The following is a 19,797-nucleotide window of genomic DNA, read 5'->3' on the forward strand; positions in this document are numbered from 1 at the left end:
AAAGTTACTGATTTAGGGAGCAGTTCATGCTATTCCCTCAGCCTGGAATGACTTCATTTTCTGTCTCCATATGTGAACTCTAGCGTACTCTTTAAAATTCAGCTCCAAAATTATCTATGAAGTTTCCTCCTATGTCACACCCCTATCTTCCCATTAGAATTCATTATTCCTTCCCCCAGTATTCATATAGGTTCTCTGTGTAAACTCTATTTCTGTTTAATATTATAGTTAACTTTTGTCTCTTTTCCTGATTACAAATGCCTGGAGTGCAGGGTCCAGGTCTTTTTCATTTTTGAATTTATAACTCCCTCATCCTTTCCTCTCAGCATCTGTTATTTTGTGTACATTCTTAAAAATTTATTAAATTGAGTTGAATTCCTGTTATAAAATTTGGACAATTTCAGAAAAGGAGGACAGAGTCAATATTTAGATTAGCTATGGATGCAGATACATTTCTGTATCATGGAAGCATGTGATCCCAAAGGCTTTTCAAGTTCTGTAGATGCCTTTCTGGGTTGTAAACTAAAGAATAATATTTTTCATAACTGACAAGTAGTAAAGGGATTTAAAAAAAAAGTAGTAAAGGGATTAAAAAAAAAAAGTCACTTTTGGGACTCAGAATTTTAACTTTTCATCCCCAAGTAGACTTCCATAAGATAATTTCCACTTTAGGAAAGCCCATCCTTCTACAGATGGCTAGATATCGCCTCAGTTATTCAGTTATACACCCTTTAGCTGTGCCATCTGGAGGTGAGCAGACAGGACTGTAAACCTCCAGAACGTAGAGGTTCTCCATAGCTAGAGCAATAACAGCTTATATGTTTTACAGACTGGGCTTTGACACAATTTTGCTTTGAAGACAGAGTGCTGTAGTTGAAGGAGGTTTTAAACCTCTGGTCTAACAATTCGGGGAATTGAGTGAACAATATAGTGATTGGATTGACTCATTTATTAATTAATTATAGAAACATTTATAGAGCTCCTATGTACCAGGCACAGTAATAGGCAGTAGGATAAAAATGGGATAAGAAATGATCCTTTCCTCATACTTCCTTTTTTCAAGGAACTCACAGTTGGGGAGATAGTATCAAATAATCAAATATAATAAAAAGTGATAATTGCTCTAATAAAGGTATGTACAAAGTTTTAAGAAAGCAGAGAAGACAGATGGATTAATTCTGTCTGAAGGAAGGAGGCATCTATGTCTAGAAAATTCATTACAGATAAAGTAACATGATTTTGACAGAAGGGTACCTGAGCTTGCACCAGAGAGCAAGGTCGGATGGGGCATTCAGGTCAGAGTTGGGAAGGATTGGAGGAAGATTGCTCGCAGATTATACTAGTTCAGGAGAAAAGTGATGAATTAAGGCAACAGCAGTGGTATGGAAAGGAGGGGAGAGCATCAGGAGATACTTAGAAGTTTTAATAGAAAGAACATGGCGATTTATCGGGTGTGGGGAGTGGAGGAGCGGGAATGTTCAATGATAGCTTTGAATTTTTTAGTATGGATAATTGAGGATGACTGCAGATAGAATATGTGTGAGGCTAAATGTCCTTATGTTCAATAGGTCACCTTAGGGACAAATGTTAAATGTAGTTTTTTTGAGTTTTAATGTTTATATTTTGGGGGACATATGCCTTTTTTCCCCAGGTATTATCAGAGTTAGACATCATGGTTCCACTTCAACTATTAATCAGTATGTTTTCTGATGGAGTTAATTCTGTCAAAGAACTGGCAAATCAAAGAAAATCAAGAGTCAGTGAACTGGCAGGGAACCTTGCAGCTCGAAGGGTAATTATTGCCACAATTGTTTTTGTCTTACTTGTTAAGATTTTGAAAACTCTTGTCAATTATAGTGGGGCTTAAAGTCACATCCTCATAAACTGCTCTGAAAATGCTTTCTTCATCCTATCCCACTCACTCTGTTAACCTTTTAAGCACATTAAATAACAGAAAACACTGTTCTAAGACATGTTTGGTATAGTCTGTAATCAGTAAGTTATTGAGTTTTCATTTTCCTTTGAGTTTTTCTCCTACACATCTCTGCTAGCTACCTCTCATCCTCGATAAACCAAAAAGAGTAGCTTGAGCTTTTGTGGTACTATTCCAATTTTGTTTTGTTTTGTTTTGTTTTCTGGTGAATAAGAATTCTTTACCAGCTAGTGGGCAGATCACTGCTTCACTCTGGGAATGAGGAGTTTGGATATTTTTGTTTGCTTGCTTTTTGTTTTTCCCTATTGTGTTTTGGGAAAAGATGATCAACTAGGGGTGATTGTGAGTGATGCTGTCACTGTAAACTAACTGAGCCCATTTTATTGACCCCTTTGTACCTTTAAGGATGAGAAAATATAGTCTGGTCTACAGTGTATGAGAACTATTGGACATCTGTGATAATTTTTCTATGGAGGACCTGATAAAGTTTCTGCTGTTGTTCTGACATTCCCAGACCATGATCAGTTTTGGAGAGGTTGACTCTCATCAACCTCTCCAAGGCAGGGACTGTTCTCACCTGTCTCCTTGCCAAGCCTCTCCATAGCATTTTCCCTGCTGTATACTGCAGGCCCCCAGTCATTCTACCTGCTCTCTGGGGATTAGAAAATGAGAATATAACATGATCGTGGGATCATAGTTTGTATTCAGTGCTTTCTTTTTAAAAAATCATTACTTCTTTTCTCATCTGCCTCATAGGAGCCAGCTGCCAAACATTTATATTTTATTTATTTCTTCAGTAACCTTTACTATTACAGTACATTATTAGCACTTTATACTGTGTAACGTGTTCACACTTAATGACATCACAGGATTGTCTGAGGCAGTTGGGAAGAACTCATGATCCTCATTTTACTTAACCTGAGGTTCAGTGAACTGAAGTGATTTGCTGTAGATAACGCTATCATTATCCAGGTATTCTGATTCTTAATGGGGGTACTCTTCTTTTTTATTTTAAATATGGTGTTCAAGGAGATTTCTGATCATTAGAGAGATCTCAAAGAGAAAAAATATGATTTCAGAATGATGTACAGGTATTGCAGTCAGCGTCCTGCTACAGAATTTATCCCAGATGGTTCAAATGAAGAGATTTTAATGGATACTCTGCCTATAGAGTTATGGGAAAGGTTAAGGGGGCGATGGGGTTGGTGAGGCACCCAGAGGCCAGCAGTAGTTCACTAGGAAGCCTTTATACCCCTAGGGCTGAAGGAACAAGGGAAAATGTTCCTGGGCCTTTTGGGAGCTGAAATTATAAGGAAAGGCTGGCTAGAGAAACTATAGAGGATGGAGATACTGCCAAAGATGTAGCATCAAAGGAGGCAGGAGGTGGGAAGAAATAACTCCTACCTCTCGCTCCTCCAGCTTCAGGTCTTCCACTGGCGCCTCTCATTAACTGAACCCAACTGGAAGCCAGCCAGCAAGAGGGCCAGGAGAGACTCAGTCCTTGGCATCCTTGGGCATAGAACAGGGCAGAAAAGGGCAGTGAGGTCCTTTTGGGGGGAAGGGTTGGGTTGGCAAATGGAGAATAAACAGTACAGCAGGCTTGACATATATTGTTTTTTCATGACAGTTTCATACTTACTATACCCAGAGACCATTTTTCTTTAACCAGTCATGTCAATCTGAGATTCTGTGCTAATGATTTAAAAAGTGATCTTGCAATGCTTTACTTCTGTAAGTTATCATTTTTCAGGTTATGGTTTTAAGTAGATGCAGACAGTTTAGTTTAATTGGAAATGTTTGACGGAATGAAAAATATAATGGCAAAGAGAGCTGCCTTCATTCTTCAGGGTACTTATGTTTCATTCACCTGACAATTAGAAAGTTTGGATATTTTATTTCTTATTTTTATGTTTTGAGAAGATTCATAGGATTTGGAGGTACTAATGCCATTGGCTAAGGAAGGAAATCAGTGTGACAGCTGGAAATACCTTCCACAGAGTCCGCAAATATTTTGTACAGCCATTTGAGCTTCTGTGAGTTCACTTATGTGTGTTAATGTTCTTTTTTCTAGGTGAGTGTTGCCTCTGATCCTGGTCGACGAGTTCAGCACAATATGCTGAGTCCATTTCAGAGTCCTTTTCAGAGTCCATTTCGGAGTCCAATCCGTAGTCCGTTTCGTAGTCCTTTCAAGAATTTTGGACATCAAGGAGGAAGGACTATTGACTTTGATTGTGAAGATGATGAAATGAATCTAAATTGTTTCATCCTCATGTTTGATCTTCTCCTGAAGCAGGTAGCTGAAGCATGAACTTCCTTTAGTTCAGAGGTGAAGAATGAGGGAAGGCATCGTATAGTGATTCTTTCTATGTGTTGGGCATCTTCTCACTTACTGAAATGATGCAGCATCTCTCAAGACATTTCACAAACTTCTATGGGGATTTCCTAAGGAGTCTGAAAAATACTTGTATGAATAACTGCAATGATGTTGACACGTGAGAATGGATATGAATTTTAGAAACACCCTAGCATCATTAGAATTGATTCTGTTGAACAAATTTGGTGAACAAACTGGGTAATACTGTTTTTGGGAAGAGCAAGGTACAACTCTATAGTGATGGGCTGATTTTAATATATTATATAAATTGATTTTTGAAGTTAATTTTAAAAGAAAAGTTTAAAAAAGGCTTTGGTCAGGAGAACATTTCTTCTTAACTTTTTATTTTGAAATAATTTCAGACTTGCAGAAAAGTTGCAAGAATAGTACAAAAAATTCCCAAGTACTTTCCCCCAAATTCTCCAGATGTCAACATTTACCACATGTATTTCTCCTCTCTCTCTCTTAATCTGTATGTGTATGTATGAATTGTAGAATTTTTTAATGAACCTTTTGAAAGTAAATTGCAAACAGGATGTCCCTTTATCCTTAAATACTTCAGAGTGTATTTTCTAAAAAATGACATACTTTTACATAACCAAGTGCAGTTATCAAAATCAGGAAATTAATATTGTTATAATATTATTATCTATTATAAAACTTACAGAAATTATTCATTTTAAAAATTGATATAATAATCATACCGTATTTATAGCAAAAGTAAAAAGTTATTTTTGACTGAGGACACAATCCAGCATCACTCATTACAACGATTTGTCCTCACTCATTAGTTCTTTAATCTTTGTTTATCTTTCATATTCTTGACATTTCTGAAGAGTACAGCCCAGTTACTTTATAGAATATTTCTCAATTTGAGTTTGTCCGATGTTTCCTTATGAATCAGTTTGAGTTAAGCATTTTTGTCAGTCATACCACAGATGTGATGTTATGTTGTTTTCAGTGCATGATATCAGGGAGCACATGACATGATAATGTCCCATTACTGGTGGTAATAACTTGGTTAAGGTGATTTCTGCCAGATTTCTCTACTACAAAGCCACTATTTTCCCCTTTGTAATTAATAACTAACTTGTAGGGAGCTACTTTAAGACAGATTTCCTGTTTTTCATCAGACTTTCACCTTCTAGTTTTAGTATCCATGGATGATTCATGCCTGAATCAATTTTTACTCTATTGGTTACCAAATGATAATTTTCTAATTCCATCATTTCTTTTAATTTATTAGCTGGCATTCTACTGAAGGAACAGGTTCCCTGCCTCTCCCATTTATATAGTTATTTGTTTAATCTACTTATACCCGAATGTAGTCATGGATTCTTTTGTTCAGTGGGCTAAAATCTGTTACTATGATTATTTATTTTGAGGCTCATTTCATCCCACATTTGGCTAATGAGAGTCCCTTCAAGCTGGCTTCTATGTTCTTTTGAAATATTCCCATCATTCTTTGAACACTTCCTTAATGTCTCACATGACAGAATGTTCCAGGCTCATTTTATATTTTCCTAGCCCCAACCCTGGAATCAGCCATTTCTCCAAGGAGTCCTGGTTCCTTTAGTGGATAATGGTATTTAGAAACCAAGATCTGGACACTAGGTGAGGAACAGCATTTTTTAAATGTGTAAAATCTCACAAATTGATGGCTTTAAAAAAGAACTCTCTTTTTTAAATGTCCTACATGATTTAAAAAATAAATCCTATTACTTTGTATTGTGTTTATATTCTTTTTAGAAGAGTCCATGGAAAGTAATGTATGCTCACGGTCTGTAAGCCTTATCATCTTTAAATAATTTATATTGTCATCAGTTAGTGAAAATTGTCCCCAGTTAGTGTGCCAGTGGAATATTGGACAAACAGACCAAACTCCTTCTTCTTCTTCTTTTTTTTTTTTTTTTTTTTGGCCTTTTTTGGTTATCTTTCAGATGGAGTTACAAGACGATGGGATCACGATGGGCTTAGAGCACAGCTTATCAAAGGACATTATTTCCATTATAAACAATGTCTTCCAAGCCCCCTGGGGGGGCTCCCACACCTGCCAGAAGGAAGAAAAAGCAATTGAGTGTAACTTATGTCAGTCTAGTATTCTCTGCTATCAACTTGCTTGTGAGCTCCTGGAGAGACTGGCTCCCAAAGAAGAAAGCCGGCTGGTGGTAAGCAGTTGAAGACACGAGATGATCCATGTCTAATGGTAATAAAGACTGCAGTAGATGGTGTAATGGCGTCTTCCTCCAGTATTATCTTATGCTCCATGCTGGGTTATATGCGAGACTGCGTTAAAAGAAAGTTTCCCTGTTCCTTCCGCTAACTCAGGCTCCTGGAAAGAGACACGAGATGGAGCTACATTACACAGAATTCTTGAGTTAGAATTCTTGAGTCATGAGTTAGGGTTGTAGTATATCCGCTCATACAATTTTCATAAATACAAGGCATTACTGGTATTCTTGAAATAACTTTTATCACAAAGTTATGTTACAAAGTTTAGATAACAATGAATACTACAAAATATAGACATCAAATATTGAGTAAGTAGATTGGATATGGACACTGAAAACTCCTTGGTCACCTCAGTGTGTAAAACCCATTGACTTGATCAACAACCAATAAAGCTTTCATTTCATTTTCTGCTTTTTAAGAAAATTGTTTAAATAGGGAACAGCTAATATATGCCATGAATTATCTACTCCATATATTAGTTATTCCCTGTTTAGCCTATTTTCCATCTAAGATACACACATCACCAAAATACCCACATAGCATCATAGGTAGATGAACCTGAATCATTTGAGCCAGTGTTCGCCATCTTCTCTTTTTCTTCCCCTAGTGTTTGTCTAGGTAGAAAGCGACTTCTTTAAAAAAATATTTTGGGGATGTATAGTATATATGCAGTAAAGTGTTTCTTCAGTTTTTAAATACCTTTCAGCCCACGTAACTCATTAGTCCTACCTGCCACAACATAATGTTCCTGTAGTACGGTCTTTTAACACCGTCATTGGGTATATAGTCTAAAGCAGTCACAGTAATAGATGGTTCTAAAACAGTCACAGTAATAGATGGTTCGAAAACATCGTCTAGCTTAGAGCCTAATCAGGAAGATGTTTACGTAAATGAAAAACCTAAGATGCTCATGATGAGCATAGTGAGGAAGAGATGAACAAGATAGCTATGGGAGGACAGAGAGAGGATGAATCTAGGTTAGAGGTGATGGGGATCGGCAAGGTCTTCCCGGAGGAGATGTCTGCTGAGCGCATATTTGAAGGAGGAGTGGAGTTAATGAAATGAAGGTGATAGGAGAGAAGGACTGTTGAGACCCAGAAAACTCTGTTTAAATGATACAGAGGAAAGGGGGTGATGATACACTCAGGAAACTACGAGTAGTTCATCGTTGCTAGAACAGTGAGGAGGATGGCAAAGGAGTAAAAGGTAGACCTGATGCTATAAAATCATCAGTTTTATAGTCACATTTATTAAGGGCTCTGTCTGCCAAGCTAAGAGGTAAGGATTTTGTCTTGGCGACAATGGGGGAATCCTGAAGAATCTTAATCAGGGTGGTGATATAATTTGATGAATTTGAGAAATTCTGCCAGTGGAGGAGAGAGATTAGAGGATTTGGAGGCCAGGGACAGGCATCTAGTCAGAAGGTAATGCTGTCACTCAGGGGAGAAACAGGGGAGCCTGAACTAAAGCAGTGATGGTGGTGATGAAGAGAAGGTGTGGACCTGACGGATTTTTAGGAAAGAGAATCAACAGCACTTGGTGTTGAGTTAGCGTTTAGCGATGGAAAAGTTGAGGACAAATCCATGTTTTCTGGCTTGGGAGGTGATGATGTTGCCATTTACAGAAAATTACACGTGAGTTACTGGGTGTGCGCCGAAGAGAACTGGGTGTATGCAGCAGGAAACTTTTTGCCATATCGAATTTTATGAAACTCAGTTTATAATTTGATTTAGTGTCTTGTTCATGGGTGACCAAGGAACAGGGCCAGCATCAGCAAAACTGCGAAGTTGGCAAAGATACTCTTCAGAACCCTCCCAGACACCGTTTTAGCACTGGTTTCTTTCTTCTTGGTGTCCTTCATGTATCCCAACAATCTTTACCTCCTTCTTGCTTTCAGCTGGCTATCAAGTAATTCTTCAAATTACTGGTTAAAGTTATTACTGGTTAAAGTGTTAGCTAAAGAGGATATTTTAAATTTTTATTTATTTAAAAATTTTTTAAATTTAATTTTTATTTTATATTGGAGTATAGTTGATTTACAATGCTGTGTTAGTTTCAGGTGTACAGCAAAGTGATTCAGTTATACATATACATATATCCATTCTTTTTCAGATTTTTGTCCCATATAGGTTATTACAGATCATTGAGTACAGTTCCCTGTGCTATATAGCAGGTCCTTGTTGATTATCTATTTTATATATAGTACTGTGTATATGTTAATTCCAAACTCCTAATTTATCCCTCCCCCAACCTTTCCCCTAAAAGAGGATGATTTTAAAAGAGGACATTTGAAGGTGGGAGTTGAAAGAGAGAATAAAACTGGAATAGGAGGATAACTAGAGATGGATATTTTAAATGGTAGCTATTCCTAGTACATTCTCTCTCTCTCTTTAAATCTTCTTTTTCACCCATTTTCCAGCTTGTTATATATCTATATATAGACATACAGATATAGTGTTAAGTATATTCACATTGTTGTGCAACCAATCTTTTTGTCTTGCAAAATGGAAACTCTATACCCATCAAACAATAATGCCCATTTCTCCCTCCCCTTAACCCCTGGAGACCCACCATTTTACTTTCTGTTTCTATGAGTTTGACTCCTGTAGATACCTCATATAAGTGCAATAATCCAATATTTGTCCTTTTTTAACTAAAAATAGAATTACCATACGACCTAGCAATCCTACTACTGGGCATATACCCTGAGAAAACCATAATTCAAAAAGAGCCACGTACCACAATGTTCATTGCAGCTCTATTTACAATAGCCAGGACATGAAAGCAACCTAAGTATCCATCGACAGATGAATGGATAAAGAAGATGTGGCACATGTATACAATGGAATATTACTCAGCCATAAAAAGAAATGAAATTGAGTTATTTGTAGTGAGGTGGATGGACCTAGAGACTGTCATACAGAGTGAAGTAAGACAGGAAGAGAAAAACAAATACCGTATGCTAACACATATATATGGAATCTAAAAAAAAAAAGAAAAAAATGGTTCTGAAGAACCTAACGGCAGGTCAGGAATAAAGATGCAGACGTAGAGAATGGACTTGAGGACATGGGGAGGGGGAAGGGTAAGCTGGGACAAAGTGAGAGAGTGGCATGGACATATATACACTACCAGATGTAAAATCATAGCTAGTGGGAAGCAGCTGCATAGCACAGGGAGATCAGCTCGGTGCTGTGTGTCCACCTAGAGGGGTGGGATAGAGAGGGTGGGAGAGAGACGCAAGAGGGAGGGGATATGGGGATATACATATGCATATAGCCGATTCACTTTGTTATACAGCAGAAACTAACACAACACTGTAAAGCAGTTATACTCCAATAAAGATGTTAAAAAAGAAAATTTGTCCTTTTTTGACTGGCTTATTTCACTTAGCATAATGTCCTCAAAGTCCATTCATGTTGCAGCATGTGTCAGAATTTCCTTCCTTTTCAAGGGTGAATAATATGCCGTTGTATGCATTTTGTCTATCTGTTCATCTGTTGATGGACACCTGGGTTGCCATACCTTGCTCTCTTTAACTCACATATTATAGAAATTTCTTGCTCCTAAAAATTTGACTTCCCCCAGCAACCAGTATTTGTATCTAAATATATTGGTGTGAACCCCTTATTATTCTCTGCTAATTAAGTGCTGTGATTAAACAAAATGAGCATGGATTGGAATCACCTGGCAAGTGGGACATGCTCACAGGGATTACAGCAGAGATGAGAAAGCAGGCCTAGGAAGATTTAACAATGTTTTTGAGATTTTTTCCATATTTATTTTAAGGGAATGAAAATATTTCAGAAAACAGCTGATCCAAATTTCCTTTAACCATTATGGCAATAAACTCAAGTCTCTATGGAGGCACATGCGTTTGCCCTCTGGGGCTCAGCACAGGGCCTGGGCCACAGCAGGTGCTCATCCATCTTTGTTGAACTAAGTGGAATCGTTCTTTACATCCCCAAAGGGCTGCTCACCTGGCTGCTTGTCATATTTGTTTCAGGAGCCCACAGACATCCTTGAGGATAGCCTCCTTTCTTCCAGACCAGAGTTTATTATAGGCCCGGAAGGTGAGGAGGAGGAGAATCCAGCAACTAAGCATGAGGAGAACCCAGGCAATCGCACCGAGCCCATGGAACATGCTGGTAGGTGAACTCTGGCTGATGGGGAGAGAGGTGTGCACATCCCAGTTTGCACAGGCCTAACACTCAGAACCCGGATTTCTTAGATCACCATCGGCTTGGGCAAGCTCAGACTCGGGTTCCTCAGTACAGACTTGTGCACATGAACCATTTCTCTCAAGATTATGAAGTGAACAGGTCCAGGATGTGCTTGTCATAGAAGAGAGGTCACTGAGCATATTTCTGGCAGCAGGAGCATGCTGTCGATAAAAACCTACCCTGTCCGTGAAAGCATCACCGCTACATGTAGTGAATCACGTTCTCTGTGGAGAAGTAGCTGTGAACCAAGGCTGAAGGGCCCAAGTGGAGGGTGCCAACACTCTTGATAGCCACTCAGGGCATTTGGCCAAAGCACAGTGTTTTTGGATAGAGGTGACCAAAGTTGAGCTCGTGCAGCTTCTGAGCCCCAGGGGCATGGCTGTGACCCTGGATGGGCTCACCGTGAATAGCTGTACAAGTCGTACTCTAAGGCTAGTTGGCTCTGCTGAGAGCTGGGAAGAGAGATGACCTCTTTCTACTTTGTTTAGAGGCTCTATGTAGGCGAATTGGGACCAGCAAATGGCAGGTGGGCCTGGAATCATCTCCAGCTCCTCAAACTCTGAATGAGTTTCAGGAATTTAGGATGGGACTCCATGTGCCTCTGAGAAAGCCTGGTTTCTGGATCTGCACTGTGACACTCTCGGAATTTGTATCTTCTTGCTTCCACTATCGTAAATTGTTAGAATACCTGGTCCCTGGGAAGCCTACTCCCCAGAACCAAAGTTTGAGAAGCTTTCCCTCATTTCTTCAGTGAACAGCAAACATTATTAAGTGACTGTTTTGTGGGGCTCATTGCAAGTCATGGGGTGTCTTATCAGACCAAGGTAACTACATCATTAGTACAAAATGCTTGGTTGAAACTAACTGCTTCAGCGTGATTGTGTAAGTAGCTGAGGATGTATAGGTTGCCTCACACTATTTAGAACCATTGAAACTTAGATGAGGGAACACCTGAGATAACCTACTTCATTGGTATTCAGTGTGTACTTGGAGTTGTAAATCTCTGTGTTGTTTCCTTTTGACCTTCCTTAATTGGGGTGGCAATTGGTGAGAACATGTGGGCAAATGATAAAGACCCAGGCTCCCCACCGTGCTTCAACCAGAGTGTTCTGACTTGCGCTATTTCCTATGTTGGAGTTCTAAGTAAGATTCTCTTTCAACAAAGGATTTCATAGCAAAGAATTTGAAACCTGCTGATCTAGGTCAGCCTTCTCACTTTGCAGATGAGGAAAGTACATCCGAGATGGGTTAAGCAACTTGCCCATGGTCATAGAGCACAAGTTATTCCTGATTTATGCTTTATGCTTAACATGATTTCAAAACTGTAATAGCGCATCAGGATCATCTGAGGAGTTGCAACACAAAATGAAATGACCTCCATCTGCTCACCCCTGATTCTGGGCATATTTGGGGGTGGGGGACTGGGAATTGGAAACCCAAATATTGTACAACTAGTTAGTGGCAGGGTTGAGACTAGATCCCAGGGCCATGTTTCTGTCAGGCATTGATGCCTAAGGGAAGCAACGATTTCACTTACGATCCAATAACCTGTACTCTTTAGATGTAAATATATATATATATTTTTTTTGTAAGTTTTTTTTCTGGTCTTATGGGTTTGGTTTTTAAATTTTATTTATTTATTTATTTATTTTTGGCTGTGTTGGGTCTTCGTTTCTGTGAGAGGGCTTTCTCTAGTTGCGGTAAGTGGGGGCCACTCTTCATCGCGGTGCGCGGGCCTCTCACTATCACGGCCTCTCGTTGCGGAGCACAGGCTCCAGACGCACAGGCTCAGTAGTTATGGCTCACGGGCTTAGTTGCTCCGCGGCATGTGGGATCTTCCCAGACCAGGGCTCGAACCCGTGTCCCCTGCATTGGCAGGCAGATTCTCAACCACTGGGCCACCAGGGAAGCCTCTAAATATATATTTTTAAGCCTGACATAGCACACAAATCAATTAACTACCATTTTTATTTATATGTAACATTTTATCTGAACAATGGTGAAAATTAAGCAATTTGTTTTTATAAATTACTCTTTCCTTTGCTTCACTGTTGTAAACTCCACTTATTTAAACATTTGCTCTATTCATCTCCCCCAAGCACTACTTCAGGCTCTGGTCACAGCTTCTGGTCTGTTTTCCTTCTTTTACGTTCTGCTGTCTTACAGGACACAGTTATCGCTTGTCTCCTCAGGGAAGAGGAATTTTCTTCCAGGACCGGCCTTCCTGGCTGCTAATCACTCTGACCCTGCTTCTGCTCTGTGGGTCTTCAGGTGCCGGTCTTGAGCTCCTCTGTCAGAGACCAGATGGGTGCTCTACCGACACATGTCCAGCGGTTCCCTCTCTTATTCTAGAGTAATTCCTGTTTCTGCATTTTGTGGCCTGGTGCCTGTTCCTTATAGCAGTCAGAGATGTCCTCCACTAAAAATGTTAAAAAAATTTTTTCATGCTAGACAAAATAGAGTTTAGTGCCGATAACAAGTATTTAAAATACATCGGGGGCTTCCCTGGCGGCGCAGTGGTTGAGACTCTGCCTGCTAATGCAGGGGACACGGGTTCGAGCCCTGGTCTGGGAGGATCCCACATGCCGCGGAGCAACTAGGCCCGTGAGCCACAACTACTGAGCCTGCGCGTCTGGAGTCTGTGCTGGGCAACAAGAGAGGCCACGATAGTGAGAGGCCTGCACACCGCGATGAAGAGTGGCCCCCGCTTGCCGCAACTAGAGAAAGCCCTCTCACAGAAACGAAGACCCAACACAGCCAAAAATAAATAAATAAATAAATAAATAAAAAGAGAAATAACCTGAGGTCCATTTCAACATAAAAAAAAATAATAATAAAATAAAATAAAATAAAATAAAATACATCGGAGTGGAAGATCCCCAATAAACAAGTATATACACCAAGAGGGTTTGACTCTCACTGTCTGTGATCCTAGGAATTGCCAAAACTTATAATGGTGATTTGAAAACATTTTACATTAGTTTCTATATCTGGTTAACTTGTGAATTCTTTTCTCTAGCATGCCTCATGTAAAATATGCCACCACTACCCACTGTAGAGGCAAAGGTCTTTTTATTTATTTATTTACGGCTGCGCTGGGTCTTCATGCTGTGCGCGGGCTTTTTCTAGTTATGGCGAGCGGGCTTTTTCTAGTTGTGGTGAGCGGGGGCTACTCTTCGTTGCGGTGCACGGGCTTCTCATTGCGGTGGCTTCTCTTGTTGTGGAGCACGGGCTCTAGGTGCTCGGGCTTCAGTAGTTGCAGCACGCGGCCTCAGTAGTTGTGGCACGTGGGCTCAGTAGTGGTGGCTCACGGGCTCAGTTGCTCCGCGGCATGTGAGATTTTCCCGGTCCAGGGATCAAACCCGTGTCCCCTGCATCGGCAGGCGGATTCTTAACCACTGCGTCACCAGGGAAGTCCCCAAAGGTCTTTTTAGAGCTCCTCACAAGAAGATAAAACCATGAGTAGTTCTGATTTGAATATGCTCAACTGCTTTAAAAGGCTCCCTTTTTGCACATGGGAGTCCTGTGCATGTGTGAATATTGTACACTTGAGTCCTGGGGTAAATCCCTCCTTAGGTGCTAGTATAAGTTGCATATCTCTCTTTAATACCTGCTTATCTCCCTTTCAATTAGGAAGGCAAACCTCGGCAGGCCCTAAGACCCCTCCAGGTATCAGCAGAAATAGCTGCCCACAGGAGCATAGGGCTGGGCTGGGGTTGCTTCAGGGAATCAAAGACATCTGAATACACAGTGGAAGGTGGAAGCTGAGGATCCTAAATCTAGAAGGTTTCCTGCACTTGCATCATGGAAAGGATATATGCTACCTTGGAGAACAAAGAAACACATTACATGAACACTTTTTAATATATTCCATTTCTATTTTTACTCCTCTTTGTTTTATGGTCTTAATCAATTCACGAATGGTGGAGGGAAGGAGTTATGCTAACCTTTGTGTAATTATTTCTTCCCAGCAATAAAGAATGATACTGAAAGAAAGTTTTGCTACCAACAGCTTCCAGTAACGCTGAGACTAATATACACCATTTTCCAGGTATATTTTTTGAAATATTTGAATATTATATTTAGTAGCATTGCCATTTTAGATAACTCAGTAAACTTGTGGTTCTTTGCATAGGAAATGGCCAAGTTTGAAGAGCCAGACATTCTTTTTAATATGCTCAATTGCCTGAAGATCCTCTGTCTACATGGAGAGTGTTTATACAGTGCTAGAAAAGATCATCCTCAATTTTTAGCCTACATTCAGGATCACATGTTGATTGCAAGGTATGTCTTTCTGGTAGTTTTTTGTTTGTTCATATTTTAGGCTTTTATCTGTGAAAATCAATTTTAGAATAAGACTTACCAACTCATTGGGTTATTTCTCTTAGCCAGCACAGGCTAATTACCTATGGGAACTACTTTTATTTCTTTTATGTAGTCTAATTTTTGAGTATGTCAGTATGAAGAATAGTAATTGTCTTTGCTAGGTACTTTAGAAGTAGAAAAGGAAAATAAGGATTATTTTATGCCTTTCAGTTGTTAGATGGCTTAAGAATATTGTGTACTCTAGGTGGGCTGACTTTTGTTGTTAAAGCGATCTCTACCAAATATGTACCCAGGCCATTTGGATTGCTGATGCCATGGGATCTCTGCCTCAGCCTTTGGGCTTTATAGCCCAGGTTTTTCCCCCAAAGTACCACCCTGACACAAAAGCCATGGTGGACAATGTAGGGATTTGGGGAAGGGACACTCTTCCATTTTTCAAACAAGACTGCCTTAGAGAACTGGGAGAGCTATATGTTACTGGCCAAATCCAGAATTTTTTGTCACTGAGATGGTTTTCTACTAGTGCTGTATATATATATATATATATATATATATATATATATATATATGTTTTGCCTCCTTCAACTAAATTGCAAGCTCCATGAGGGCAATTTTTTGGACATTCTTCTTATATAAGACCTACTGTTGTGCTCTGGAAGCATCATCATCCTTCATCATACAATGATAACAGTAGCTCAAGCTTTTTGAGTACCTACTATGTGTTAAGTACTATGTATCATTTCATTTAATACAACCAGCATTGGGAGGAAACAAAAGTTCAGAGAAGTTAAGAAATTTACACTTGGTTACACAGCTAATTAATGGCAGGGTTGGGATTAGATCTATATTTGTCTGATTTCTACTATTAAGATGAAGCACACAGTGTTTGAAAGTTACTCCTTTTCATTCCATAGCTTTAGTACGTCTTCTCAAAAACAAGGCTCTCTAGTGACATGTACCTCAATATGTTCTCTGTAAAACGGAGATAATGTGTCACTTCTCCTTTCTCTTAGTGCTGCATTATAAGTTTTTAAAGTCGAACATAGTTTTGATTCTGATATTAACTCTGGAGCCAAATAGAAAACAAAACAAAATAAAACAAAACAAAAAGAAACAAAAGGCATACTTTAAATAATTGAATAAAATGTTTGAAAACATTATTACTAGAAATATATATTCAGCATTATTCTGGCATACAATGATACGGACTTAGCTTAAACTTGCTAAGGTATGTTTTTGACCAGTAGTGGTCTGGTTTTAAGAATGGCAAGTACTCATAAGATGTTACCACGGATACCTCTCTCTCTCTGTTTTTTTCTCTCTCTCTTTCCCCGCCCCTTTCTCCCTCCCCATCACCTCCCTAGTTCTCTCTGTGTTGGCTTCTTCTCCTCAGGCTGTTCCTGTGAGGTGGGAAAGAGAGAGGGTTGCTAGCAGCCCTAGATCGACATAACACTTCATTTTTGAGATTTCAGAGTACATATCAAAACCTGGAAAAAAAATGCTAGCACTCTCATGCTTGGGTCACAGGCCCACCCACCCCTGGACTAATCACTTTTCATGACATTGAAGTATTTTGATCACCCTGGGTTTTGTGTTCATTATTAGGATAGAGAAGGTGGGGGAACTTGATTGACAGCCCTGCCAGTTGGTGGAGAGGCTGTTCTTAATAGAAAAAGAGTTGTTCTTTGATAGAATAAGAGGAAAAGGCTGCTGGGCAGACAAAACCAACACAATTCTCCAGATGTTCACTATAAGAAAAATTTAAAAAATCACTTATCACCCCATCATCTTGACGTAACTAATATCAGTTATTATTTAACAGTCATTGTTCATTTATGTACCTGCATTTATAATATACAATTTTTACTTTTTATGTTAAAAATGCACTGTTAACTGGTAGTGTTTTCCTATGTTATTACATAAAAGTAATTTCTTTAAAAAAATTAACATAGGAAAAGAGCGCAGGAACAGTTTATCCAAGGATTATACTCTTGTGAATGAATGGAATTTCACCAAAAGCATCCCTACCAGCCCTCTGTTAACTATACTTCCCACAAACTAAGATAATAAGATTTTTTTCCTAGAAAGATTATCATAACTGTAACCACTTTGCTTCTTCTTGATTCCCCAGCCTGTGGAGAGTCGTCAAATCTGAATTCTCCCAGCTATCTTCATTGGCAGTTCCTCTCCTTCTTCACGCTTTGTCACTTCCTCATGGTGCTGACATCTTTTGGGCAATCATAAATGGCAATTTCAACAGCAAAGACTGGAAGATGAGGTTTGAAGCAGGTACCTCTGTATTAGCTTAAAAATTCTCTCTGGGTCACAAGGTAAACCAGATGTCCAGTCATGACATCTCTTGTTGGCCCTCCCTTTCCCTCCCTTCTTTTTAGAAGGCATTGTCCTGCTTGCTAGTGTTCTTTGGTGGCTCTACTTAGTTGAACTCCCTTGATAATAGAATTTTTCAGAGTGGTCCTTAGGTAGGTTGACCATGTCTAGGTTTGTCTGGGATAGTCCTAGTTTATGCCTGTTGTGCAGGTGTATTTATTAATTGCACCCTTGTTTACTCTCAAATGGGTCCTGGCTTGAATAATAAATTATGTAGTCACCTAATAGGTTACTTGCATTTGAGTACCTGGGAAAGTTTGTTAAAAATGCAGATTTTTGGGCCTCATCCTAGACCTACTGAATCAGAATCTCAGGAGGTGAGGCCAGAGATCTATATTTTCTAACAAGTTCTCCAGGTAATTCAGTGAAGTTTGAGAAGCTCTGCTGTTGTACTCTTGTCATTGGAGCATCAGTGACCAAATCTGGTGCAGTGATGGGTATAATTCCTAGTGCTTAGAATGGCAAGTTCCCTGAGGAACATGGTAAGGAAGGAATCGGATGTGTTCTCTTAGTCTTACATCTGCTGGTCTCACTGTCACCCTAATCTGCTGGTACTCCCATTCTCAGGGGGCAGCAAGCAGGGTTGGCATACCAACCTGTACCTTATCAGGATGATTCCGTATATTTTAGTGTCTCAAAAATTTTGCAGAGAAATGGGAGTTCCATCAGGTGAGTTAACTACTATACTTTGAGTTCAGTTCCCTAATATCTGACCACCTCAAAGAGTTCTTGCTTTTAATGCCTCATGAATCCCAGGGGCTGGTTTATTTATGTGATAGCACATGATGTTGTACGAAATTAGAGTAAAACTTTCTAGCAAAAGTCTACATGGTATTGGCCACATTTTATAGGCATTTGAATACAAATAAAGCAGGTAAACATTTAACTATACTCTTTCATTACAATTTAAGGATTAGATTATTGCCAAATTAATCTTCTGAATCACAGCTCCGATTATGTTGCTTTTCTACTCAAAAAATTTTAATGGGTTTTCAGTGCCGAGAGAATAAAGTTCAGACTCCTTAAACTGGCATTCAAAGTTTTCCATGGTCTAACTGCAAGTGTTTGCAGCCTCATTTCCCACTCTTCTTTCTACATATACCATTGCTATTTCTCCATTGCTTCCTGTTTCCCTTCATCCATGTGTTGGCCATTCTGTGTTCTCCATCTGAAATCCTCTTCTATTCAAGGTTCCATTTAAATGCCACTTCCCAAACAATGATGAACAACACAATAAATGAAATTAAAAACTCTCTAGAAGGAATCAATTGCAGAATAACTGAGGCAGAAGAACGGATAAGTGACCTGGAAGATAAAATAGTGAAAATAACTACTGCAGAGCAGAATAAAGAAAAAAGAATGAAAAGAATTGAGGACAGTCTTAGAGACCTCTGGGACAACATTAAACGCACCAACATTCAAATTATAGGGGTCCCAGAAGAAGAATAGAAAAAGAAAGGGACTGAGAAAATATTTGAGGAGATTGTAGTTGAAAACTTCCCTAATATGGGAAAGGAATAGTTAATCAAGTCCAGGAAGCGCAGAGAGTCCCATACAGGATAAATCCAAGGAGAAACACGCCAAGACACATATTAATCAAACTATCAAAAATTAAATACAAAGAAAAAATATTAAAAGCAGCAAGGGAAAAGCAACAAATAACATACAAGGGAATCCCCATTAGGTTAACAGCTGATCTTTCAGCAGAAACTCTGCAAGCCAGAAGGGAGAGGCAGGACATATTTAAAGTGATGAAAGAGAAAAACCTACAAGCAAGATTACTCTACCCAGCAAGGATCTCATTCAGATTCGATGGAGAAATTAAAAGCTTTACAGACAAGCAAAAGCTAAGAGAATTCAGCACCACCAAACCAGCTTTACAACAAATGCTAAAGGAACTTCTCTAGGCAGGAAACACAAGAGAAGGAAAAGACCTACGATAACAAACCCAAAACAATGAAGAAAATGGTAGTAGGAACATACATATTGATAATTACCTTAAATGTAAATGGATTAAATGCTCCAACCAAAAGACATACACTGGCTCAATGGATACAAAAACAAGATCCATATATATGCTGTCTACAAGAGACCCACTTCAGACCTAGGGACACATACAGACTGAAAGTGAGGGGATGGAAAAAGATATTCCATGCAAATGGAAATCAAAAGAAAGCTGGAGTAGCATTTCTCATATCAGACAAAATAGACTTTAAAATAAAGACTATTACAACAGACAAAGAAGGACACTACATAATGATCAAGGGATCCATCCAAGAAGAAGATATAACAATTGTAAATATTTATGCACCCAACATAGG

At 39.1% G+C, this 19,797-nt stretch overlaps 1 protein-coding gene across 3 annotated transcripts in view; it reads left to right on the top strand.

The window, feature by feature from the left end:
• UNC79 (unc-79 homolog, NALCN channel complex subunit) overlaps positions 1 to 19,797 on the top strand; it is a 209,582-nt gene that overhangs the window by 82,077 nt on the left and 107,708 nt on the right. For all 3 annotated transcript variants that reach the window (XM_059915826.1, XM_059915827.1, XM_059915828.1), the window contains exons 14-20: positions 1,652 to 1,792; positions 4,005 to 4,226; positions 6,248 to 6,475; positions 10,546 to 10,687; positions 14,734 to 14,813; positions 14,898 to 15,046; positions 17,220 to 17,377. In XM_059915826.1, coding sequence (XP_059771809.1) covers positions 1,652 to 1,792; positions 4,005 to 4,226; positions 6,248 to 6,475; positions 10,546 to 10,687; positions 14,734 to 14,813; positions 14,898 to 15,046; positions 17,220 to 17,377 — 1,120 coding nt within the window. The remainder of the gene's footprint in view (positions 1 to 1,651; positions 1,793 to 4,004; positions 4,227 to 6,247; positions 6,476 to 10,545; positions 10,688 to 14,733; positions 14,814 to 14,897; positions 15,047 to 17,219; positions 17,378 to 19,797) is intronic.

Source organism: Balaenoptera ricei, chromosome 2 (genome assembly GCF_028023285.1).
Source record: "Balaenoptera ricei isolate mBalRic1 chromosome 2, mBalRic1.hap2, whole genome shotgun sequence".
Classification (NCBI taxonomy): Eukaryota; Metazoa; Chordata; class Mammalia; order Artiodactyla; family Balaenopteridae; genus Balaenoptera; species Balaenoptera ricei.